Source organism: Phytophthora infestans, genomic scaffold, assembly GCF_000142945.1.
Source record: "Phytophthora infestans T30-4 supercont1.20 genomic scaffold, whole genome shotgun sequence".
Lineage (NCBI taxonomy): Eukaryota > Oomycota > Peronosporomycetes > Peronosporales > Peronosporaceae > Phytophthora > Phytophthora infestans.
Window position 1 is genome coordinate 862,889 of NW_003303739.1, and position 24,936 is coordinate 887,824.

A 24,936-nucleotide genomic window follows, 5' to 3' on the forward strand; every position below is an offset into this window, starting at 1 on the left:
TACAGCCGCCAAATCTGTCATAGTGTGTCTTGAGGCGAACAAAAGCGAAGATCCCTCACCAAATCGACCAAAACCTGGCACAAAGAGCCTGGGATCAACTGGGGCTCATTTCACGGCGTCGGCGAAGAGCAAAATTGTGCGACGCCGGACAAAAACGTACGACAGTCGTGAAAAGATGATGAAGGCACATCAGGTAGTCGAAAACGTCAAGCCACCACTTCCAGTGAGGACGTTTGACAGTTGGGAGACTTTTCAAGAGGCCCTTCGCTCTTACGAGGCTGCAAATTTTCTGCACTATCGCGTTCGAAGCTCTGAAACCCGTGCCAAGTGCAACAGGTCCGTATTCTGTTGGCACATGAACAGCGTGCGCTGTTGCTAACATTGTTGATTTTTGCTATGTTGTTTGCTATGTTATTTGTGTGTGTTGCTTGTTGTGTTGCTTAATCAAGTCGCCCTAGGGCAAAGATCATTCCCGAGCGGTTTTCACACAGTTTAAACGAATGTGGTGCACTCATGGCGCAACACAGTCAGCTCGTGGTGGTGGACGGCGTGATTGTGACCTGCGATACACGGGATGCATGGCAAGTTTCTTGGCGCGAACTGTCAGCGTAGTTGAAAAAGGAGTTGCTAAATGGAAGGTGACTGTGGATCCGGACTCGGAGGTATGGCTATTATGATGCATTTTCTTTAACGTTTCTTAACAACTATGTTTTGCTTAGATCTCCACCCACAATCACAAGACAAGCAAGAATATCTACGATTCCTATCGCGGGGTCAAGTCGTTGTCTGTCCCACCCCAGGTACGCAGGGAGCTTGGGCTCTGACAGAAATGAAAACGAGCACTTCTGATATCAACCGATATCTTTCGAATCAGCTTGGTGGGTGTCGCTGGTTTTGCTTAGATCTCCACCCACAATCACAAGACAAGCAAGAATATCTACGATTCCTATCGCGGGGTCAAGTCGTTGTCTGTCCCACCCCAGGTACGCAGGGAGCTTGGGCTCTGACAGAAATGAAAACGAGCACTTCTGATATCAACCGATATCTTTCGAATCAGCTTGGTGGGTGTCGCTGGTGAATTTGGCTGTAGCAGTATCTATGTTTTTATTCAGTTTTGCTAACTCATTATATAATCACTCTCCTTTTTTTCGTTGATGTTATCCAGATATGGTTTTAACACCACAACAAACGATAAATCTGCTCCGTCAAGTATTGGGCACGACAACCCTCGAGCGCACCAAAACTATTCTCGATTATTTTGCTGACGGGAATGCGGCAATGACGTCCTATTAGTTCAGGACCAAATGGATATCGCTTGTGTGATTGCGATGCAAACGTGCATTCAGAAAAAGTGTTTTGCATAGTGGGGTGACACGCTAGTCATGGACTGGACACATGGGACCAATAATTTGGGATATCATCTGGGTAACGTCGATAATTATATTTTTCTTGAAATGAGGTCTGATATCATACTCGTGTATATGCTACAGGGAGTCTTGTTGTTACAACTGCTACAGGCAGAGGAATGCCTGTAATTGATTTTCTAGCCCTCGACCAAAAAGCTGTCACGATGGAGCTCTTTGTTGAGTTATTCAAACGCAAGAATACGTCCTGGCAATCAATCCTGACCGTCGTCATCGACAAGGACTTCGTTGAGTGGCGAGTGCTGAAGAAGGCATTTCCTGGCGCTGATGTTTTACTTTGTCAGTTTCATGCGCTAACGTACTGGCGCAAGGTTTGTAAGCGGAGAGAGTATAATTTGAAGGTGACAGAGAGGGAAACGTTGGAATCGGCATTCGCGAAACTCATATACTGGTGCGTGTTTGTGCTGTGTTGTTTGTTGTGTTGCTAGCTTGTGTTGTTTGTTTTGTTGCTAGCTTGTGTTGTTTGTTGTGTTGCTAGCTTGTGTTGTTTGTTGTGTTGCTAGCTTGTGTTGTTTGTTGTGCTGTTAACGTTATGTTGCCGGTTGTGCTGCTGGAAACAGTAAAACCAAAACGACGTTCGACTCAGAAGTATCCACGTTCAGACAAATTTGAAAGCTAGAATGCCCAGCGCTGCAGAAATATTTCGAGGCGAATTGGGAATCTTGTGTTGGAATGTGGGCAGACCACGTCAGGGGCAAATCATTCACGGCCGGTAACACGACGACGAACAGGATCGAGTCAAACTGGAACCAGCTAAAACTTCTGCTGGGGAAGCGCCCCCGACTTGACTCAACAGTGAGTGGACTACTATCTCACCAGGCTACCATAACAAGCCATCTCATTACCGCCATGCACAAGCACACGTCAAGGGCGCGACAGCCCGATGGCGTTCCCGGATTTCTCTCGTAGTGTCAAAGCACCTGAGCGACACAATGCTGGCTAGCGTACGCACCCAATGGGACTACTTTATGGTATTCAGTGCTGCGACAACATGCATTAAGCGTGGTCCTGATGTTGGTGAGTGGGAAGTGCAAACGGGAGAGCATACACATCAATGCAACGACTTTCAGTGGTCGTGGTTGTGTCTGTTCTACTGCAGCTACAATCTACTATGCCAACATTTGATGTATATCGCTGCCAATGTTCATTAATTTGAGCGTCTGCCAGTATCAACTATACCTAAGCGCTGGGATATGCTGGCGATGGCGAATATGGATCAAGAATTTGCAGATGGCGTATGCATGCTCCAGACAGTGCAGGTAGCGATGAAAGATGCGGGTCAATGCATCTCCCACGACGGCGCTACGCAGCCATCCGACGTCAGTGAAGTTTACGAAACAGAGCAAGAAACCGAAACAACACAAGAAGTATGGAAAGCAACACAAGACGATGGTTTGGCAACACAAGGTGTGAACCCGAAAGTACCCCCGCCGCGTGGGGTTGAGCGGAGTGGAGTGCGATCTCGGACTAAAAAGCCGCGGGTTGTATATGTTAAGCTGAGGCGACATGAACAGGCAAATGTGGTTATGTTATCATCGGAAGAGAAGTACTGCCTAGCAAAAGCTGCGTTCGAGCCAGTAATTGAGTACCTTGCCGGATTAACCAGTCCAGCATTCTACCCAGCACTGCAATCGTGGAAAGAGATAGTTCGCAATGGCATGCAAAAGCTACCAACATACACGTCAGGTGCGACAACGATGCCCGACGATAGCACGGACGATACTGCGGCTCTTGGTGATGCTAACGAGAGTAATACAGGATCTGACATTGATCCAGCTGATTTCATCGACACAATGGCAATGATTCGTGACATGGAGCAAGCTGAACACGGTCTACTAGTTGCGGGAGGCAATGTACAGCCCCCCCCATGACCACGAGCGACAACATTTCGTGAAGTCGGATTCCAAAGCAAGCACCACAAGCCGTAAATCAACCAGCACAAGCTGCAACACCAAGCTCCTAACTTTGACGCAAACGTGGGAGACAAAACTGGATTCGTCTGAGTCGGGGTCTACGCCGCCTAAGCAAAAAATGCTACTGACAAAGGAAATTGTACAAACAAAGGCAAAGGCTGTTTCAAAACCACCTGCGCGAAAAACGACAAGATAGAAGTACTTCAGCTACCCAAAGCTAAGCCCCGGCACAATCAACAAAAGAAGGTGAAACAGGCGCGGATAAAAGCGGTGGCGAAGCCGCAACGACTAGCAGCTATTACACTTCCAGACAAAAGTGCACCAGTACTTTCGCGAGTACTCGAGTGGGCAAACAATACAAATGACGTCGAGTACGTCCGATCAATTCTGGCAACTTACCCTACTGCCATGACGGACGACTTCATCGGCGCACGGGCTGCGCGCAGTCAACGAGCCTACGTGCGAGCAGAACAGTTCGACTACAACTTCGTTGTGCCCAAGCACCTGGTGACAAAGCTGAGTGCAGTTATACAAGAAGAGAAGAACAAGCGATCCAAACCCAAATATTTCGCCAATAATTCCGACTCGGAGCACTCGGAAGGAACGACTAAGGAGATCGTAGCTTTCTTCTCGGGTGGAACTCCGAAGCTCACCAGGTTCGTACTTCGCAATGCTGCTCATCAGGTTGTGTTGTTTCATGTGTTGCTCACGTTTTTGTGTTGTTTCTTGTGCTGCACTCTTTGGATTGTATGTCTAGCAGGGCTGTGTACCGAATGAAAGAGTTCTACAACATTTGCGCAAAATGCACTGCATGGTACGCAGATGTGGAATGGCTTCTATCAACTAAGTGGGAAACGATGCTCGATACGCCAATGTTGTTTGACGAAGAGACTGATTTGGAAGTATTATTCCCTTCCGAAGCAGGCGAGAAACACAAAGATTTGACGAACGAAGCGGCAAATATTCTGCGCGGATCTTGCCTTAACTCCGAATTTAGGCTTACGAGTGCTGCGTGCTCTATCAGGGTGGATAATATGGTGGGAAGCCTGGCCCGGACTCGAATGTTAAACGACCTCATGATTGACTTTACTATTCGCTGCATCTGCGGTGCGCTTGGCGACAGCTACGCGCTGAGCTCGTTCGCTCCGACTATGGGATGCCCAAGCCCTCCGAAGACACGAATATCGTCAACAATTATGTGGTGTTGCCAGTTCACTTAAACGAAAATCACTGGGGCGTCATCATTGTTAGACTGGCCTATCAACAGGAAACGCCCAGCATCACACCGTACTATCACGAACCCTTGTGTGGGACGGAATTTCTAGCAACAATAGAAGCCATTTTCCAGGACACAATGGCTAAATTTTTACGAAACTGGCATCATGAGACCATGCAAGCTACTGATTTTCCTGTCGTCGAAAATGGCGTGTGACTCAATGCGCCAACACAGCCAGATGGATCTTCATGCGGGGTGTTGTGTATCGCCCAAACATATGCAGTACTCAAGGATAGCACCGCTTTTGCTAGCGCAACCGTCACACAAGACGATGTCGCCATCATGCGACTGCGTATCATGTGGATAATTTTGATGCAGCCAGAGGTGACTACGAAGTCAAATAAGCGAGCGAAAGCGGTAGAAGCGACCGGTCACGAACTGTTTTCAGCGTTTAAAATATAATATGCATTCGTTTGTCGTCTTAACTTTGCTACGTAAACCTCCTTATGCCTCCTTTATCGCTTTTGTAATTTGTTTACAAAGCCTGATCCAGCAAAATACTGCAGCACTCCTCGAGCGCCACAGCATACGATACAACGTATCCGACGTCGTGAGCAGAAGCCCCGGTCGCAGCTGCTAGACGCATTGTATCTTGCTTTTCGCGTGCGAGTATAACAGCAATCTCCTCATGGAGATCCATCAGCTTTAGCGAAAACTCGGAAAGTCGCTCGAGCTTCTCCCCCAGTAGCTCGATTTGCTGCAGTCGAGACCGTAGCAGCTCCTTGCACATCCGCTCCTTGTGGCGGGGATTGCGTCGGGGGACCTCGTCGTCAGTTAAAAGCGTCCGGTAGGTGCTAGCTGAATCGTCCATGGAGCCCAAGTTGGCTTGGTCACTGCGAGTCTTTTTTTTCGAGTGATGAATGAGCACTAATAATGTAAATTTTGTGAATCAGCGGAGTGGGAACTTTGACAATAACGCTAATCTATCAGACCCCGGATAATTAGTTTACCGAGCTGTGTTGCTTTGACACATTTTTTATGTTGTTCCTTGTGTCATGAGGGGCAGATGTGCTGCCGTAAGAGCTGTCGTCTTGTCGACATTGTGCTGCGGTAACGTCGTTCGGAATTGAAATAGAGATTGAAAGAGAGAGCTTATAGAACTTTTTTCTTGACGATCATGTGCTCGATTGAACCCTGCTGCTTTTCAAATTTACAACTCGATCAAGTCTTACTCGAGCTGTGGATATTGCTGCAAGATGGTATTAATACACACTATGGATAAGATGTTGGAGAACTATATCAGTGCTATTGCTGACCGCATCCTAATTTTTATCAAGCATAGTCTAATCGGGTGTGGGATTTTTTTTCAGATGCAGTTCGTCGTCGCTATCAACCGTTTGTGTAACGTAGATGCTGGCGTTGATTATGGTCTGAGGAATTACCTATAGCAAGTAGGTTGGATCCAGATTGACTAACCTACTTATAAAAAGGTATAATTAGGAACAAGAAGTTGAGGGTTAGATAGGATATAAAGACGTTTTACAAGACGATGCAGCAACACAACAAAACGCTATCGATGTAAATAGGTTTATTAATCTATCTACGATGTCCGAGCGAGTCGCTTGCCCTGTTTGCGGTCGAGTTCTGTCAGCACATAGCCTCAGAAAGCGTGTCGGTCGCCACGTCTGCCTGGAGCAGCATGACCCGACTCTCAAGGCCCGCCGACTTCAGGAAGCTCGAGCAGCCAAGCTTGCTTACGACCGTCGATTATCAAGAGATCGGCGTGGGGCTCTCGAGCAGCTTGCGCTGCGGCTGGTCCAGCGTCAAGATCCTAGTCCTTCTCCACCCATCCAGAGCTCTACGAGCTCAGTTCCAGCAGCAGTACCAATTCCCGTCGTAGAATTAAGAGGGCGACACCAACAGAGCCCCCCCCCCTTCCACCGTTTGAAGAACCCCCAGCAACAAGAAGATCGCGGCGTATGCAGCCTGCGGCTCCTGTCATCATCGAAATATCCGATGACGATGATGACATGCCCCGCAGAGACGAGGATACTGCCACCTCCAACGACTGGTTCATTTGCTTGGGTGTCCTTGAGAATCCGGTAACCCCGCCAAATTGCCTACACGCTGCATGCAGAGAATGTATGTCAGTACTTGTCGCCCATGCACTCAGCGAGCAGAACACACCTCTGTACCCACAATGCCGTGGGGTTATTCATATGTGAATTCCCTAACCTTTTTTCATAGAATAGCAGATTTCAATTTTTCAATTTTTTAAGAAATTATACATGTACCCATACAAACTGTGACGATCAGGTGTGTTGCTCTTCGACTTTGATGCACTCGATTTCCCGGGAGTAGTTGTGCTAGGTACAGTCACATTCAACGGTGCAGGTGTATGGTCTCGACTCCTTGAGTTAGATGGCATAAGCCGGTCTCTTTCAGAAAAATGGTGACACGTTTGCAGTTTCCGACATTTTGGTTTGGCTAACAGTGCACGTATGGAGTCTTTGCTAGAGCGCAGAATATGATGAATGAATAGATGTGAGCACCTCGTCCTGGCAAGGCGATGGGGTTTCAAAACTGATTAGCCAGGAGAAGTTGCGAAACGGACTGGCTGTAGAGCGGTCATGTCTTCTTTTAGCTCGATCAAGTGGAGAATGTTTCCTGGGTGAGTTCCACTGGAAAAACTAGGTAGTACTAGCAGTAGCAATAATAAGTATGATCGTACGCTTGGGCCTGTGTGGCCTTGTGCGGGTCGTACGATATTACTTTTAAGACTTTAATATATGTTCTTAAATTTTAAACGGTCATTCTAAGTTTGGTTATTTGTTACGCATTAGGTATATTTTTGGTTCCAGTCTACTTATTTTTGAAAAACGCACCTACTTATTTTTTTTCCATTTTGGATCCAACCTACTTGCTAAAGTTAATTCCTCATTATGGTCTACCCGTTCACCTCGGATTGGTATTTACTGGCGCTAAAGGTAGAAGAATACCAGCTGAGTACGAGCCGGAAGCGGCTTCCGAGTCGAGACATGTACACAAATGCATCCTTTCTACTTCGCAAACGATTTTATGAGTCATTTACTTTAAATGAGGAGAGATAAAGATGACTTTGTTAAGGAAAGTCTATTGCTACTATTTCCATATTTCCTTGTAGTCCGTGTACTTCTGGAACTGCTTGCTTACGTAGGCGTTTGTTGACCGCGACTTTATTTCCTGTTCATGCAATTTCTTCAGATTCAAAATGTCGTGCAGCTTCTCGGGATGGACTTTGGTCTTCTTATACAGCGTTTTAGCGGAGACGTCCCTCTTCAGTAACTTTTCCACTTTCGCCGAGTTTCGTTTATCTTGCAAGATCTTCATACGTTTGATGATGTTCGAGATTGATCTTGCTTCATCATCGTGATGCTCTCTTAAGTTTCGAGCGGTACGGAAGCCGTCGATATTGTCTACGGCTTTAGTCGTAGACATGAGTGCAGTAGCGACGAGTAGAATGAAGAAGCTGACGCGCATAGTCGAGAGGTGTACCAAAGGCAAGACAAATTGGTTAATGGCCATTAAAATGAGAGGCAAGGTAAAGAAAGGTGAGTTGATTGCGAGATTTCTGTCATCAGCTTTCAAATCACCGGTTAACCTGAAACAACATAATCATGTTTGTGTACGTCAAAACATCGTTCTCGCGTTTATTATCATGGACTAAACATTGTACTGTAAATCGAAATAATTTCATTTTGCTCAGCACGAGACTAGACTGGGACCTTACGTTTCACGTGTCAGCTCATCCACCAAAGCACAGAGCCCTCTTTGTATTCCGAAAATGGAACGAAGTAGTCCAGATAAATATTCACTCCGAAAAAAAAATGAGGGCCACGTCAGAGTAATGTATCCGGCCGTAGCCTTAACTTTTTTCGACAAAATCGTGATTCACACGGAGAAGCTCTGGATTTACAACTGTGTGCAGGGCGCTTCCTAAGTGGCATTACAGTAATTCGCGTCCTCTGACAAGAATAGAGAATTAAGGCTCAAAGTGCCAGAAATGGGTTAAACTCAATTGCTCTGTACAAATTGAGCCTCACATCCGTTCCTTATTGACGCACATTACTGTTTACAATTACTGCAGTCATGCATTCCGCTGGATGCGTTGTTCTAGCAGTATATATGCGACCATACTGTGCGAGTCGCACAGCGATCACACACAAGTAAGCTTTAGTCTACATTCACGCGGATTAAATTACTTCTGTTAGTCGTAATTTACAGTGAGGTTACCCTTGGCCACATGCAACATTCACCTGGAAAGAAAATCAGATATTCAGCACCAACTAAGTCTATCTCCACTCCTGGTTGCTATCCCGATTGCTATCGGTCATTCGTGATTGGCTGTTGCTATTGACTGAACGTTTAGCAATAGCGACTCCTCGCCGACTCCACTCGTCAGATTGCTTGTTCACCTACGGAAGGCACAATGGAGAGCAGCGACGAGGAAGTTTACCTACTCCTTGATAACGACGACGACTTTCTTGCCGCTGCCTGTGTGCTGGTAAGTGCTGAGCAAGGGCTGTGTTCAGTACAGTCTTTACAGCGGCAAGGCTCGCAAAAAGGAAGACCCAAGACCAGCGCCCGTAACATCGCCTCGCGACTACCTTGGCGAAAACCCCGTGTACGATGAGAAGAAGTTTCGACGGCGGCATTGTGTCTCTTTAGCCGTGTTTTACAGGCTCTGCACGGCTCTATCATCTCACGATCGATTTTTCCAGCAGCACCCCGATGCTGTCGGCCAAATGGGAGCTTCGGTGGAGCAAAAGGTTGCCGCTTCGCTTCACATGTTGTCAGAAGATAATTCGGCAGATGCCCAGGACGCATACTACCGTATCAGCGAGTCACTTATGTCACCATGCTTCAAGAAGTTTTGCAAAGCAGTCGTCGAGGTTTTAGGTGGTGAGTTTCTTCGACCGCCATCGTATGAAGATACAAGAACTATCCTAACATTCAACGCCAACAGAGGCCTACCTGGTCTATTCGGCTCGCTAGACTGCTTTCATTGGCAGTGGTCGGCATGTCCAAACGCCTGGAAGGGCTACTACCAGGGGAAAAACAAGAAGCCCACCGTCGTTTTGGAGGCTGTTGCGACAGCAGACAGGTGGATTTGGCACAGTTTCTTCGGAATGCCAGGTTCGGCAAATGATATTAATGTTTTAGATCGTTCGCCTTTCATTGCAAAAATCCTGAGTGGAGCTATCTCGCAAGGGCAGTACCAATTGCAGTCAGTCACTCGTACACAACCATACTACTTTGTTGACGGCATTTACCCTCCATGGCATATATTGATAGCCGCGCACTCCAGTCCATCCAACCCGCGGGAACGCTGCTTTGCAGAAGTACAGGAATCAGTGCGTAAGGAAATTGAATGTGCTTTCGGAATGCTGCGAAAGCGGTTTGGAATTTTGAATCGGCCGTGTCGTTTGTGGAAACCGAATGAAATGGAAGATGTAATGCTCTGCTGTTTAATTCTACATAACATGCGCATTTTTCACAAAGGTAAAGCAATTGTCAACACGAGTATCTCACGGCCAGTTGAAATGGTGCGTTCATTTGGAGATAATCACGAAGAGCCTCCAACAGAATCTGAGGATATAAGGCAATATGCAGCTCGGTTAAGCCGAATTACAAACGAGGCCAATAATGCAGAGCTTCGTAATGCGCTTGTTGAGCACTACTGGAACTTTCACGGGTCCAGATCGGCCCTAGGTCAACACTGAGTCTGCTGCCACGTCACCACCAGGATTATGATCACGGTTTTCTGCTTCAACTTCAGCCTCGTCAGTTTGGCCAACTGCGCAACCACCATCGACAAGTTCTGCAGACGCCAACATTTGAGCAGTCTCAAGACTGCGTACTTGTTCAGCAAGCTGTAGCATTTTTTTCTTCTGTAACAAATCCATGAATTGCGTTGCTTCTTGTGATCTAGAAGAGGTCTCAAAAAGGGCGAATAGCTAGCTCTTCATCACGCAGCTCATTTTACGCGTCATCTCTGCCAGCACTCTCTCGTGCTTCTCCGTGATACGGCTGAGTAGCTGGCGTAGGAGCGATGACGTCGATTCTAAAGCTGAATCCTGAACTCGTGCTTTCTTGGCTTGATCCTGTCCTTGTGGACGCTCACTAGTCTCTTTCTCTGGCTCCGGCACAGCGTCACGGCTACGCTTTTGACGAGCAGGTAAGCCAAACGCAGCAAACTTGCGGCAGCTTTTCAAGATCATCCAGCACGACAAATACTCGAGCCTACTTCCATGAGTTTCCTGGAACAATGCGACAGCATCATTGACAACATCGTCATCATTCTTCCCCGATTTATTGCGAGCTTTCACGCGAGAAACACACCCAGCGAACTTGGCCGTGTCATGAGAAATTAAGCTCCAGCGGTTTTTGATGGCCTGCAAGGTCCGAGAGTCGCCGCCGAAAGCTGTTGCTGTACGCTGGCACACATTCTCCCAGAAAGCAGTAGCCTTTTGATCAGTCCTCTGGATGGAGTTTTCAGCGGCAGCCTTGTTCGCACGAGCCAGAGCCTCGTCCTCCTGATCGCACCACCTCTTGCCTCTCCCCATGATGCTGCGCGATCTTTCTGTTGTGCCAGTTTCTATTTTTGCACCTTAGTTGCTATTCGGGCCTCGAATAGCAACAAAAGTCGAGTTGCTATTCTATCATAGCAATAGCAACCCCGACTGGAGATAGCAGATTGTAATATTTTCTATTTAGCAATATAAGCTTAAATAGCAACTTGAGTGGAGATAGCCTAAGTTACTTATTTAAAAGAGCGAGTCGATATCTAGGCGTAGGTGTATCTTTCACGATACCAAAACGAGTTTTGTAACCCTTACCCGGACCTACAAGTTTTGTTTGGCCGTGAAAATGAGCTGTTACTTCTTTCTGGGCAACAGCAACCGAATGGCAGAACTTGCGCAGCGACCATCAGCGGCGTGAATCCCCTTCTATCCTTCAATTTGACGTTGGCTCCACGGCCGACAAGCATTTTCACGACATCATTGGCCCCATTCTTCACAGCAAGATGCAAGGGCGTCCGCTTGCAATGGTCGTTGGCATCAATGCTAGCTCCTTCATCCACAAGTAGCTTAAACGCGTCTGTATTTCCTCGCGTAGCTGCCATCAGAAGCGGTGTAGCTCCGTAACAATTCTTTGGGTCGATTGCAGCGCCGTGCATCACGAGGAACCGGCATGTCAAAGCGCATCCGTTGCATGCAGCATAGTGCAATGCAGTATTTCCATTCGCTGTCTTCGTGTTAGCATTCGCATTCTTCTGTAGCAGAATCAATGCGATGTCGTGCAGTCCAAAATCGGCCGCTACTGTCAACGGTGTCCAACCCCGCTCATCTGCTTTATCCCGATTGCAACAAGAGTTTACACGTTGCCAAGTGCCCTTCTCTCACTGCAAGATGCAGCACAGAGCTACCGTCCGTCGTACGAACGTCCACGTTTGCACTTCGAGAGATCAGTTGGCCAACCGCCGCATCTTTTCCTTCTTGTGAAGCGATCATAAGTGGGGTGAACCTCTTGTCGTCAACGGCATCGACACACTTAACTCGATCCAAGAGTAAATGCAGAATATCGTCGACACCATTCTCCACTGCTAGATGAAGCAGACTTCTCGAGTCTGTCGTAAAGCGGGCGTCTGCTCCGTTCTGCAAAAGTAGTTTGGTGACGTCTGTGTGTCCCCTTTGGACAGCTTTCGTCAACGCGTTCAAGCCGGCGTAGTCTACCGAATTCACATCGGCGCCACCTCCAATCAGAACACGACAGGCATCAAGACGTCCGTTGTACGCTGCCAAATGCAGCGCCGTGCTCCCGTCCTTCGCTGTGGCATCCACACGAGACCCTCGCTTGAAAATCACCCTCAGAATGCTGTCGTTACCCGCACGAGCGGCGGTCATTAACGGTGTAAGCCCCTGCGAGTCCGTTATATAAACGCAGACATCTTGATCTCTATCCAGCAACAGCTTCACTACTGCGAGCTCCGTCCTCTCTGCTGCGAAGTGTAATGGTGTGCGTCCATACTTATGTGACAGAGAAAGACAAGCTCCCCTCGATTGGAGCAAGTCGACTACAGCTAGGTGCTCTTCTCGAACAGCTTCCATCATCGGTGTCATCAATTTGTCACCTGCGGCGTCGACCTTGGCTCCTGCATCAAGGAGCAATTGAGAAACCTGAAGTCTCCCGTTTCTAGCAGCGTAGTGGAGAGCGGTCGCTCTCTTGTTCGTTCGTGCGTGAGTGTCTGCACCCCAGTCCAGCAAGAGTTGAGCCGAGCCGATATGGCCACACATAGCTGCATACATTAGCGGTGTCGCGTCGTTCTCGGGTTGAAAATCTTTATCAGCTCCGTAGTCAAGCAACACGCTAGCAACCTCGGCTCGGCCACATGCGACCGCGAAAGAAAGAGCCTCGTTCAGATACGTATCAAAGCCCAACGACTCCGACGAAGAAGCAACTTCAGATTCTTTATGATGCGCTAGAAAGTCAACGACCTCAGCATCTCCACGCCACGCAGCTAGCACGATGGGCGTCATTCCTTTTTCGTCCTTACACGTGACATCAGCGCGGTTCTTTACAGCGCGTCTCACGTCCCGCAATCGCCCTCTCACCACCGCTTCCAATAGCGCGACGTTGGCAGCAAGACTCTTTGTCATTTTTGATAAATGAGAGCTGATGCAAACGGATGAAAGTACTCGACTTGCACAAGCTAACTGTCGGACGTTTGATTGCCAGCCGAACAAAAAAACAGTACAGTCAATCATCGTGAATCACACGCTACATGTAGATGGCGCAGCTTCACTTCTAACTTGGACAAGTCGGCGAAGCGACAATACCACGACTTGTGGAAAATAATACAACTTGTGGTACTTTTGCACTCTCTCACTGCTTCCTGCTTTAGACATTTTTATTTACTGCTAGCATGATTCAATGGCGGTATAAGATACTTTCATGGAAAAGCACAAGGACTTCCACCACCAACCAACTTGGGTAATGGTTGTCAAATCCCGGTGTGGCACACTATGGGCACGCATTCACTTCAACATGGCTTCAAATATGCGACATGTGCTCTGTAACACCACCTGATTCGCCAAAAAGAAAACGTCGCCATTAAATAATTACTTCATAATCATGGAGCATCCTGCACTTAAGTACTACAAACATTTCCACTCATTCGTACCTCCAATCAGATTTCGTTTTGCCAATAAACGTAACCAACCCCAGACACTTCCCTTTCTGTACCCCAAGGGAGAAAACGGCGAAGAATCTCCTCAACGCGCCGCTCCTTACGCCTCAACGCGCGTCTCCAGCAGCTCTGCCGTCCTCGTGCACTCTTCATTGGCCTGTCGGCCGCAATCTTGGCGTCGCTCGCGCTTCGTTCGCGCCTCCAGGAGCTCCAAAAAGCTGCCTATTTAAAACGTTAAAGACACTTAAGAAGTTTTAAAGCTTGGGACTGAAAATTCCTCGAGTTGAAGGACATGGAAGCCGTACGAAAGCGTCCGCCACGCGCTAAAGCCGCCAAGAAGCCGCCGAAGCAGCAGGAGGTGGACGCAGCACCGAGTTTCAGCGAGGACGAGGAGGACGCCGCAGTGCAGGCCGCGATCGCTGAGCTGGACGCTGAGACAACGGACCAGGAGATCCGTCGCAACGAGGAAGACCTGATGACCTTATTACAGGACGGAGGAAGGGAGCAGGAGCTTCTGGTCGCTGAAGGAGCAGACTCGCAACCTCCCAACAATGATAATGACAGGGAAGAGAAGGACCTCGAGGATAAAAGTACAGATGCAGGCGCTCCAATCATCTCTCCAATACTTGATAATGGACACGCAGATGCTGCTCCGTCCGCTCCAGTATTTGAAGAAGAAGAGGATGGGCCGGACCAGTTGCCGCTGCAGCTGACGCCTAGCGCGCCGTCTCCGCCGATGCGGACGACGATGCCGCGTGCTTTCCACGAGATTTCCGTGTCTGCAACGGAGCCGTCAGCGCCTCCGAGCTGCGACGACGAGGTGGAAGTGGTGGACCCCTCGCGTACGACTCCGTCAGCGCCGTCGCTGTCGCCTACAGCGTCCAAGAAACTGCGTCGAGTCGTAGCGTCCCCGAGAAATCCTGCGAAATCGAATCCGGTGGCGAGAATGCCGACGAAATCCGTGACGACAGCGACGGTGGAAGGAGCGACTGCAGCAGTGCGGAGCTCGTTCGCCAAGTCCCACCTGGCCGAGAAGGAGACGGGGAAACACAGCATCTACCCGTCGATGCCGAAGCCAGCTGAGTCGACCGAGCGAGGCGCAGAAGCAAGTTACGAGCAGCTGCTGAGGAAGAAGCAAATCCGCGTCAAGCTGGAGCCTTTTGTCAACTACGAGATGAACTTGATGCGAGCGGAGGCGTCGCAGAAGCGTCAGGAGATGAAGATGCGGCACATTGAGACCAACAAGGGCGAATTGTATGCGCGGATAGAGCGCTACTTGTTCTCCGAGTACATTTTACACAACGCGGCGCACACGATGGACGAGTACAAGCAGAAGATCGACGTGCTCGTCAAGAAAGGTAAGCTATATAGGCTTCGTGTGCTGCCAGCGCGTGTCTTGCAACTGATTTGTTGAGTCTTCTGTCACCAGTGTGGACTTTGGAGAAGAAGCGCGTGTCGTCAGCGAAGCGCTGTGGCGACAACGTGGAAATCGAGCAGCAGATGGAGTTCCAAACCGCCAGGCTGGAGACTCTGCAGCTGGAAAGACTGAAGACTCATCTGGACAAGCTACGGCAACTGCGGACGGTGGAGGCGTCCATCCACACGTTTGACCGGGCGATCTCGTACTTGCACGTGGAGCAGTATCTCAACAGTGTGTTGCAGGAGCCGACCCTCGTCGGGTTCCTGAACAAAATGAGCTCGTCGTGTGGCGGCAGCAGCGGCATCGACGACTTAGATCTGGTTCCAGAAGGTGCGAATTTCTACGAAGGGATTCCTCAGGGCTCGTCGTTTGCGACGTCTGTGGACCACTTGAAATACTGCTTGGACGTGCTGATTTTCTTCGAGAAGAAGGTGACACTGGGGGAAGAAGGAGTCTTTGGACGCGTCCCACAGTCGTTCTATCGTGGCGAGCTGATCTGGCACAGCTCCCATGCTAAGACGCACTACAGCGCTGCTGGGATGGAGCGCAAGATCAAGTGCTACGCCTGTGGCAGCTTGAATGCGCCTATGAAGTCGAAGCAGTGGTGCAAATTGTGCCAGAGCTGCGATGTGGTGCTGTACATCCCGCCGTCTTCGGTCTCGACTAAGTCCACAGAGTGGTTCACCAGTGTGCTGCGCTTCCGCCAGTCGCTGCAGAAGTGGATTTCGACCTGTATGCAGAGTCTGATGCGCACCAAGTCGCTGCAGAATATGCCGTATCTCCTGATGCACGTGATGTATCTACCTCGGATCTCCACGGACGAGCGCTCGTGGTTTCTGCGCTTCCTGCAGTTCCCGCGTGCGATGGTGCGAACGGATGGCTCTCTACGCAGTGAATGGAGCGAAGACCTCGTGGATCATTACATTGCGATGCTACATCTGGTGTTCCACCCCGAGAAGCTACGGCGGATGTCGGTCATCGTGTCCAGCGGACCACCCAGCGGCGCTAAAGCGGCAAAGAGTGCGGAGGTCGGTGTAGCCGACAAGAAAGGCCTGGTCTCACCTGAGTGGGTGCTGCTGGAGAACCCGGAGATGCTGGACCGGTATTTTCTCTCCGACGAAGACTTCGTGGCAGTGCTGAATCAGTTTCCCAACACCTTTGCATTCGGACAGCTATTTAGCTGCACTTCGGACGTCAAGAAGTGTTTCAGTCGAGCGTTGACTTTGGTGGTGGAGCTGACGCACAGTTTGCGAGCCTTTCAGGAGTTCGAGAAGCTGCCGACGCGGATCGCGCAGCTCCTGGGTCAGTTGTTGTCTGACGCGGCTGAGCTCCCGGGATCGGGTCGCCCGTCTGATTCTTCGAGCTTAAAAGACGCGGTCTTCTATCCGACGCTGTTTGACCAACTGTTTCTTACGAGTCTGCACGGTCTCATGGCAGCGGATTGCAATCGCGTGGCCTGGAGAAGTTTGAGTTTATTTCCTTTCGGCTCGTTGTCTGAGCTGGCCAAGTGGGACGTGCTGGCTCTGCTGCTCTTCAACCTCCACAGTCTTCCGCTGGAGGCGAAAACGGCGTCGGGGTGGATGCAGTTTATTGGCAAACCGACGTCTCAAGGCGTGGACACGAAGGCTTTGGCACGTCGACATCTATACGACTTGATCGAGGCCGACACGGAGAGTGCCATGCACTTGTTGAACGCGGTAGCTAGTCTGGCTGCGTCATGCCAGTCTGGGACTGCGGGCGAGCGGCATGACCTCGTGTCTGTGGCGGTGCACGAGTTGTTCATGGCAGGATACACAGTAAAGCCATGTCAACAGGCTCTAGGCGAGAACGGCGAGCGCGCGGCAGGCCCTCTAAGCACCATCTGCTTGGCCCACCCGTGGGTCCTCTCGCTGCTGATCACGCTGCTTTTCAAGTTTCACGAGTGCGCTGCCACGTGGATTCACATCTTTGAGACGTTCCCGATCAATCGCTGGATGCCCACGCCCCAGGACTTGTTGAACTTACAGGAATGGCTGCTGCTTGAGGACACTACCGCTCCTCGTAGTGCGCTTGCTCGCTTCCTGTTGGACCACATCAATTGGGAGTATGACGTCAAGTTGCAGCGCTTGTTCACAGATGCAATGCTGCATCGGCAGGTAGCGCTCATGGTCGCGGAAGCTCTGGTGCTGTACAAGACGAGGAAAGAGCGGGCAAGTGATCCCGAGTCCGCGATCGTGCTGTCTGGCGGTGGCTCTCCACAGAAACTCGAAGTGACGTCAATTGCCAAGTCGATTCGTCGTGCGTTGTGGCTGGAGGAGACGGTGGATTTCGAAAAGTGGTGCTGGAAACTGATGCTCAAGTTGAGGTTTTACTCCCCGAAGACCCACGAGCCGTTGCTGCCACTGATCGACCTTCGTCATGATCGCTCCAGGGAAGCGTTGACTTTGCGTCGATGGTTTGCTGGGGCCTCCGTGTTGCGGGTGCTTTCTTCTCGGAAAGTCTTCCCGTTCTATACGTCGCTGGAGGAGCACGTGGCGCACTACGGAGTCGGCGACAGTGAGCGACGTAGGACAGCAGATCCAGCGATGGATGGCAGCACTGGCGCTCCTATTCAGCAGGAAGCACGCCTCCTTTTGACGCCTCAGAACCCCAGAGGAATGGACATTGAGTCCACCGTTTCAGCCACGGCAGCGCCACGCACAGAGCCCATTGTGGCCTATGTGGTCTGCCAGATGACGACGTTTGTGTTCAGTGACCGTCTCGATCGCTGGGAGCCTCTTCTGGTATTGCTCAAGAGCGAGTTCTTCCCCGCTGCGGTCAAGGTGCTGGAGAACTTCTTCCCGATCTTGTCTCGACTCGACAAACTGAAAGACTGCCCAGCAGAAAGCGAGAGTGAGTCCAAGACGGCGACGTCGAACAGCGAGGACGATGCGGAGGCGACGTCATCCTCGGACGAGGTGGAAGCTGAAGAAGACGGCGATTTGGTTGCGGACTTGGACAACGAGCTGGAGGCGTGTATGGCAGCGATGCAAGCTCTCTCTACCGACGAGCTGCTGAGTCTGCTGGGCTCTTTGCACGAGTTCTCGTACATCAACACAGACGAGCTTCATCGCATGCAGGAAGTGCTGAACAAAGGCTACATCGGCGGGTGGGAGAGCACGGCGAAGGAGCGGATCCTGGCGAAGCTTCGCTTTGTGCGTGAGTGCAGTCGCTACTTGCACCCTGTGGTGCTGCCTGCTCTCATCAACGAGTGCTTTCCTCAGTCGAGTCCCGTATCGGTCACGACGTCTGCGTTGTTTCACGGTGCCATGTCGTGGATCTCGTCGGCGTTGGGTGGAGAAAACAGCACAGGAGCGTTGTCACCGTCAGCTGCGTCATCGACGAGTGCAGCGTTATCGATCCGGAACTCTTCGCTGACTGCCACGACAGCGTCTCTAGCGATGATTTCCGGCACTGAGTACTCCACGTCGACGAAAGCGTTGTGTGCGCTGATCCGACGCTCCTTCGAGTACTCTGTGGACGACTCGACGCTCACGCAGGCGATGACGTTCTGGGTGAAGGCGCTGCTGCAAGTTCCGTTCTGGTACGAGAATGCTGCCTTCCGACATGTCTTGGACGTCATGTTGCACTGCAGCATGGAGAACTCGTATGAATCTTCTCTGGTGAAGAATAAGACGAGGAGTAGAGATACGTCCGACGTGTTGTACGAGCTGGTGGCTCTGATTGAAGCTGCGTTCGACTCTTACTGTCAGCGGATTGCACGGAGAGAAGAAGACGCAGGACAGCCAGAGCAGCAGTTCCTCGAGAATGAGCCTGTGATTGTCATGAGTTTCCTCCCAGCGGCAGCGGCGTCAGCGACGTTTGCGTCGATTTTTGGAGGTTCGTTCGACGTGGCGCAGTACGTCAGTGGGTGTCCGTCTCTGGCGCTGTGGAGCTTGCTGATTGAAACGCGCAAAGAAGTGCCGCTGTTCCTCGCGATGGGCCAACTGATGATCAGGTACGAGCCTAAGACGATGAAGAAGCTGGAGAAGATGAAGACGACGGAAGGTAGACTTGGTGCTGCACTCAGTGCAGTGCGAGAAGGGAAGAGTGTGGACGACCAAGCGGAGGAGACGATCTATGACGCGTCTTCAAGCTCTTCGCGTTTCGGGAACCCGCTGACGTTTGGCCACACGAGTCTGGATTCCTTGTCGCAGTACAAGATCTATCGCTGGTGCAACTACTGTCTGGATCTACCAGAGTCGGAGCCCACTCAAATCATCTACTGGCAGGTGTTCTTCGCGCTGTACTTTGCCACTGCTGGCGGATCACACGTCTTTGGCCACCACTTCCTCGATCGTACAGGGCGTAGGCCCAAGCGTGTGCATTTGAGGAAACATCTGCAAGGTAAACTACGAAAACTCGTCAACTACTGCTCCACGCAAGCCCAAGTGGTGCTCACTGCCACGAGTGGCTCCGGTAATGGCGCTTCGAGTGGTGTGGGCTCAGCTGTGGAGCTGAAGGAGCGGAAATATGCTCATTACGTGGCTCTCTCACAGCTGTACACGGCTATGGATGCGTGGATGGAGGAAAAGGACCCGAACCAGTGGCTGAAGGAGCAGGAACTGTCGGGCTTACCGCGTCATTACGAGGTGGAGCGACTTAAAGACGTCTTGCGGCTCAGTGATGCGTTGCTAAACTCTCCTTGCGATCAAATGAACTGGCCGGACCTGCCGCTGTGGACGAATTGGTGTGGCTTCGAGTTTACTCTGAGGCGGACGACTCCAAAGGTGAATGTGGGCGACGATATTGATGGCAGTAGGGACACTGTGACGCCTTCGCTGTCAACCCCACTAGCTTCAGTTGGCGAAGAAGACGACTTTGCGTTTGTGGAAGAAGCTGCGGAACTAGCACGACGACACAGCAGCTTTGGAGGGCTGGCGGGGCTGAACAGCCTCACTATCCGCCCCCTACCTTTACTGCCGGAGCTGTGCGGACCCTCAAGCTTAACGCCACTTCCGACAGTGTCCGTTGTCATGTCGAAGGATCGGTGCGTCATCACCCCGTCCATCCCGCTGAACAAGGCAGGCTTGAAGGCGGTGGCGATGAAATTCTCGGAGAACTTGTCGGTTCTGGTGGCGCTGGACTCTGAAATGGTGGATAGCGTCTCTCAGCTTTACGTCAGCAAGGCGAGGACTGTGACGCAGAGTTTGCCGTGTCCTGAGGGAGCGAACTGCAGCTGCCCGGCGGCGTTCAAGTTTGAGTTTCTGGAGTGGATGATGGATTCGAGAATGGACGACACAGTCCAGTCGATCCGCGCACAGGGCGAACGCTGCGATATGCCGTCGATGCTGGTGACGAATGTGGTGCCTTCAATACGTGAGCACGAGGGCAGTGCGGTCTCCGTAACCTCGTGCGCAGCAGAGCACTTTCTACAGCTCGATGGGGACGGCTTCATGCTGTCACTTCAGATTCTGCTGGTTGATCAGGTTGTGCGATCATTGGGGATTGAGCACGAGAAGCTTCAGCGCTTGAAGAAAGCACAGGAGAGTGAACTGCCGTTGGATATGCCGAAGATCGAGGAGACAGTGGAGGGCAGCAAGGAGGCAGAGGAGGAGGCTGTGGAGAGTGTAGAACTCACGCCTATCCAGAGGACGGAACAGGAGATGGAGCGCTTGCACAGCAAGGGACTCGAGTGGTTCCGTCTACTCACTGAACTGGACACTAAGCTGTCACGCATGGTGCCTCCGCTACGAGAAGCGCTTTGGCGATCCATTAAGCAGCTGGGAATGAGCTTTGTGTGTATCGACGAGCGAGAGACGTGCACTCTGCTCCAACTCATGCTCGAAGACCCGTCTCGGATAAACTTGCTGAGCGAGTGTTTCTCTCCGGCTGCCGCTCCCTCTCGTTTTGTCGAGATGTTTGCCAAGCTGATGAGTGCAAGCAGTTCCTCGAAGCTCTCGAGTGAAGAGAAGCTCACTCTGCTGCGTCGATTTGATTTCCAAGCGTGGCTGCAGACGAAGAGTCCACTGACACCCACGAAGTTTGACCGCGACACCGTCTTGTGCATAATTCTAGGCGATATAAGTCGCCAGTTTCCAGCAGACCGCAGCGTGGTGGATACTGGTAGAAAAACCAAGGACACGACGGCTTCCAAGCATTTGGACGAAGTGCTGCGTGTGTACGCGAAGGTTCTGCAGCTGATCTGCTCGGCGCATCTGGAAGACCATGTGGAGAAGGTGGTGCACGCTTTGGTTGGCGTCCACGACGACTATCGGTTCCAGACGTCAAGTGTGGGTAATGCAGAGCAGGCTGGGGGTAGTGAGGAATCCAGTGCTATAGGACTGACGACGTTGCCACGTCCAGTGGACGCTGTGGTTTGGGAAGCGTTGGTGGGGATTCCGTTGGCTGCCTGGAAGGAACTGCCGGTTATGGAGGTCGAGACTTGCGTGTCATTTCTGAGCCAGCACATGACGTCGCTGCGATGGCAAGGCGGCATGTCCTCTGGCAGTAACGGCACAACTGGAGGTGAGCTGCTAAGAGGAAAAGAGACGTCCAGTGCGTCAATCAACTACCCGATCGTGTACTGGCAGCGTCTTGGCGTCCTCAAGAGTTTCCTGGACGTGTTCACGCTGTGCTGTCGTGTGGCTCCAGAGCGGCAGCAGTGGAATTTGATCACTGCGTTCTTTGAGCCGCTGCTCTCGACGCTGTACCAGCCAGCTACGAACACCGAAGGCTCAGCGATCAGTGCGCCGTGGTCGGAGCAAGACACGCTGTCGACTGGGACAACCATCTGCTCGTGCTTTGTCGCTACGTGCTCCGAGTACCTCAAGCCTCGCGCGATGGCGTCAAGCAGCAGCGATACGGAGCTGACGCAAACGGCGAAGCTGTCGCAGATCTGGTCGTTCTACCTGACGGTGCTGGTTCCTCACGCTCCGACTCACATCTGCAAGCATTTCCACCAGTTCGTGACGCGGTTGGCGTGGGAGCACTGGTGCCTGACGCTGGAGATCGTGCAGCAGATGCGGGAACTCGTTCAGACGGAGAAGCAGCAGCTCACTGGAGCTGCAAGTGGTGCTAGCGACCGACTGGTTCCCCTGCTGCACTCGACTTTGTCTCCGTATCCGTTTGTGTCGTGGCTCGTGCGTGACGTGCTGTGTCGTACAACGTGGAAGGCTACGGACGCGTGGTTGGAAGCGCAGAGCGAGTCTGTGTGCTCCTCGTTCTTGCTAGAGTTCGCCAAGCTGTGCGTCGAGTTGGTGCTGGACATGCCTCACTTCCAAGTCAAGTCTGGCCACGCGGCGTCGACGAATGTTCTGCCTCCGTACTTTGTCAACTTCATCAAGCAGCAGTCCGCGTTCTGGGCCAAGTGGAAGATGACGATGGCGGACTTGGAGACGCTGCAGCGCTTCACGTTGGGCGCGTTGAAGGAGCCTCTGGCAAGTCGAGCGAGAAGCAGCACAGCTGTCGTGTCGACTGGGCCTTTCCCAGCGACACCAGGCGCTGCGATGATGCAGGATGCGTTCACGAGACTTCAGTTGGTCCTTCGCTTGTGCGGCCAGATCACGACCCTGCACCACGACAAGCTGCCCAAGCCCGAGAGTCTGCAGCAAGTCGATCTCGTGTTGAAGCTGCTCTTGGGCGTGTTCGAAGTGAGCGATCGTGGCGGTCTCGATGGGAATCGCTACACTTCGGAGCACGCCGCATGGCTCATGGTTTTGTACGGAGCGAGCTGCACGGCGCTGTATGAGAAGCTGGACGAGATCGTGCACTTCTACAAGCCCGAGCACGGCAAAGACAGCGGCGGTGACGGCGTTGATGTGGCGAGGGAAGGAGTGTCGGAAGAAGACTTGACAGGGACGGTCGAAGCAGTGCTGCGCTTCTGCAATCTGTCGTTGGTGGAGCCTTTCTTCAGGCAGATGCAGAGCAGTCCAACGTCAGGCAGTGGAGGCGGTGCGAGCGCTTCGTCTTCGTCGGGCAGTGGCGCGTTGAACTGGAACAAGTGCGGCAACGTGGTGTTCGTGGAGATCGACGCTCTGGTGCGCGACTTTGCGTCGAGTCAGAAGGCGCGGCAGCAGCAGAGCAGTCAGAGCCATCAGGTCTGCTCGGACCAGGAGGAGAGCTCGAGTGATATGACGGTGCGTGCTGCTCAGTCTCCAGCTGAGGCGATCGGCTCTCCTCTTGGGAAGGTGCTGTGGAGCTTCCTGGCCTTCCGAGGTGGAGAGCTAGCGTGCTTAGCTGCGTGTGGACGTGCGTTGGCTTCTGTGCACGTGATGAGTCAGGTAGCGGAGAAGAGCATCGAGAAGTGGATCATCGAGGAACGGAAGGGCGTGTGGGACGCGTTGGCGCTGCGACTGCAAGTGCCAGAGCTCAGTGGGGACGAGTTCGAGGCCGCATGTCTGGAGCAAGGCAAGCTGTTGACTATGCAGGTTCTCTTCCTACAGCAGCTACGTCGTGCTCCGGTATTGACCGAGTCGTTGAGTCTGGCGCTGCTGACGAAGCTCTTGAACTGGCTGCAGCGCGCTCGGTGCGGAAGGAGTGCTCTGGCGCAGATGAAGCTGCTGTTCCTGGCGGCCGAAGTGACGAACTTTGTGTGTAAACCGCTGGCGGAGGTGCTGCCGTCGACGCTGAAGAAGCAGATGCTGCGTCAACTGTGCGATCTGCTACTGGAACTGGGCCACGCACGGCGCAACAACGGCATTATGAAGGCCATCGGTCTCGGTGGCTCGCTGCAGTATGGCGTCGAGTTCCACGTCTCGTGCTTGGCAGCGGGTGTGTTTCTACGTCTGCAGACGCGGAACGGGGCGCCGTTACGAGTGGATGATCGGATCCCGTTCAAGATGACTCGCACGACCGAGAAACACTTGAAGTCTCTGGAGACGATGCTGCAGAGTAAAGACGCTTTCCAGTTGGGGCGAAGAGCGGACGCGTTGGTGGACTTTGCTCGAGATCCGCGTCGAAGTCTCGCAGACCAAGACGAGTTCTTTGTGACGCTGTTCTCGAGCATGTATCCAGCTCAGGGGTGGCTATTAGCTAAGTGTCTGCCTCATTAAAAAGAGTAATAGAAAAAAGGTAGCGTAGTCGAGCGAATTTAGTAATTTAGTAAAAGCATGAGAAGAATGGGAAGATGTACTCAATGGGTAAAGATGACTATGAAAGTTTTAGCTGACGGGGTTGTACTTGGTCTCTACTCTCTAGAGTCTAGACCGCTCATTAAGTCTTTAGCTTTGTCCCAAACATCTTTTCCACGGCCAGTATGCGCGTCTATCTCTCACTGCTTCTTGTCGTTGTACTAACAAGCAGCCAAGTCATCATGGCCACGCTCAGTAAGTGACGAGGAGGAATCACTCGGCTCAAGAGAAAATCTGGCAGAGGAGAGAGAAGTTGCCGATGTCGTCGCGAAAGTCCGCAACTGGCATTTCGAGCGGAATTACGCTAAAGCAGAGAAGTTGGAGAAAGTGTACAAGAATACCCCAACCTTACAGTATGTTCAAAATCATGGGACTTGAAACAAAGGCTAACCCCCCACCAAAATTCGCAATTGATGAAATTCGAAAAGAACAAAAAGCTTTTGGAACAGAAGAAAGGCGCCGTCTGTGGATGATGCAGCAAACCTTGCCCCCCCCCCTCTCACTTAAAATATAGACGACCGTAAATACATGTACAGTCGTGCACCTCGTTTTCGGCCCCGGTATGGCTTAATAACCTGCACAATCTAATGATTGGGCCACATGCATTGCGCAAATGAGTTGCCCATCTCCTTTGGACCAAATAAC

At 51.5% G+C, this 24,936-nt stretch overlaps 3 protein-coding genes across 3 annotated transcripts; 1 reads left to right on the forward strand and 2 right to left on the reverse strand.

Annotated features, from left to right (window-relative positions):
* Positions 1-7,694: 7,694 nt before the first annotated feature.
* Positions 7,695-8,072, reverse strand: PITG_22925 (secreted RxLR effector peptide protein, putative; the record flags this gene model as incomplete). The annotated part of the gene is made up of 1 exon (XM_002901519.1): positions 7,695-8,072. The coding sequence occupies one exon, from the start codon at positions 8,070-8,072 to the stop codon at positions 7,695-7,697; it is 378 nt and encodes a 125-aa protein (XP_002901565.1).
* A 2,477-nt stretch (positions 8,073-10,549) lies between these two features.
* On the reverse strand, positions 10,550-13,252 carry PITG_10728 (uncharacterized protein; the record flags this gene model as incomplete). The annotated part of the gene is made up of 3 exons (XM_002901520.1): positions 10,550-11,175; positions 11,496-11,693; positions 12,034-13,252. 3 exons carry the CDS (start codon positions 13,250-13,252, stop codon positions 10,550-10,552), a joined length of 2,043 nt encoding a protein of 680 aa, XP_002901566.1.
* An 822-nt stretch (positions 13,253-14,074) lies between these two features.
* PITG_10729 (uncharacterized protein) lies at positions 14,075-24,248 on the forward strand (the record flags this gene model as incomplete). Its single annotated transcript, XM_002901521.1, has 2 exons — positions 14,075-15,140; positions 15,212-24,248. The coding sequence occupies 2 exons, from the start codon at positions 14,075-14,077 to the stop codon at positions 24,211-24,213; spliced, it is 10,068 nt and encodes a 3,355-aa protein (XP_002901567.1).
* Between the last annotated feature and the right edge of the window lie 688 nt (positions 24,249-24,936).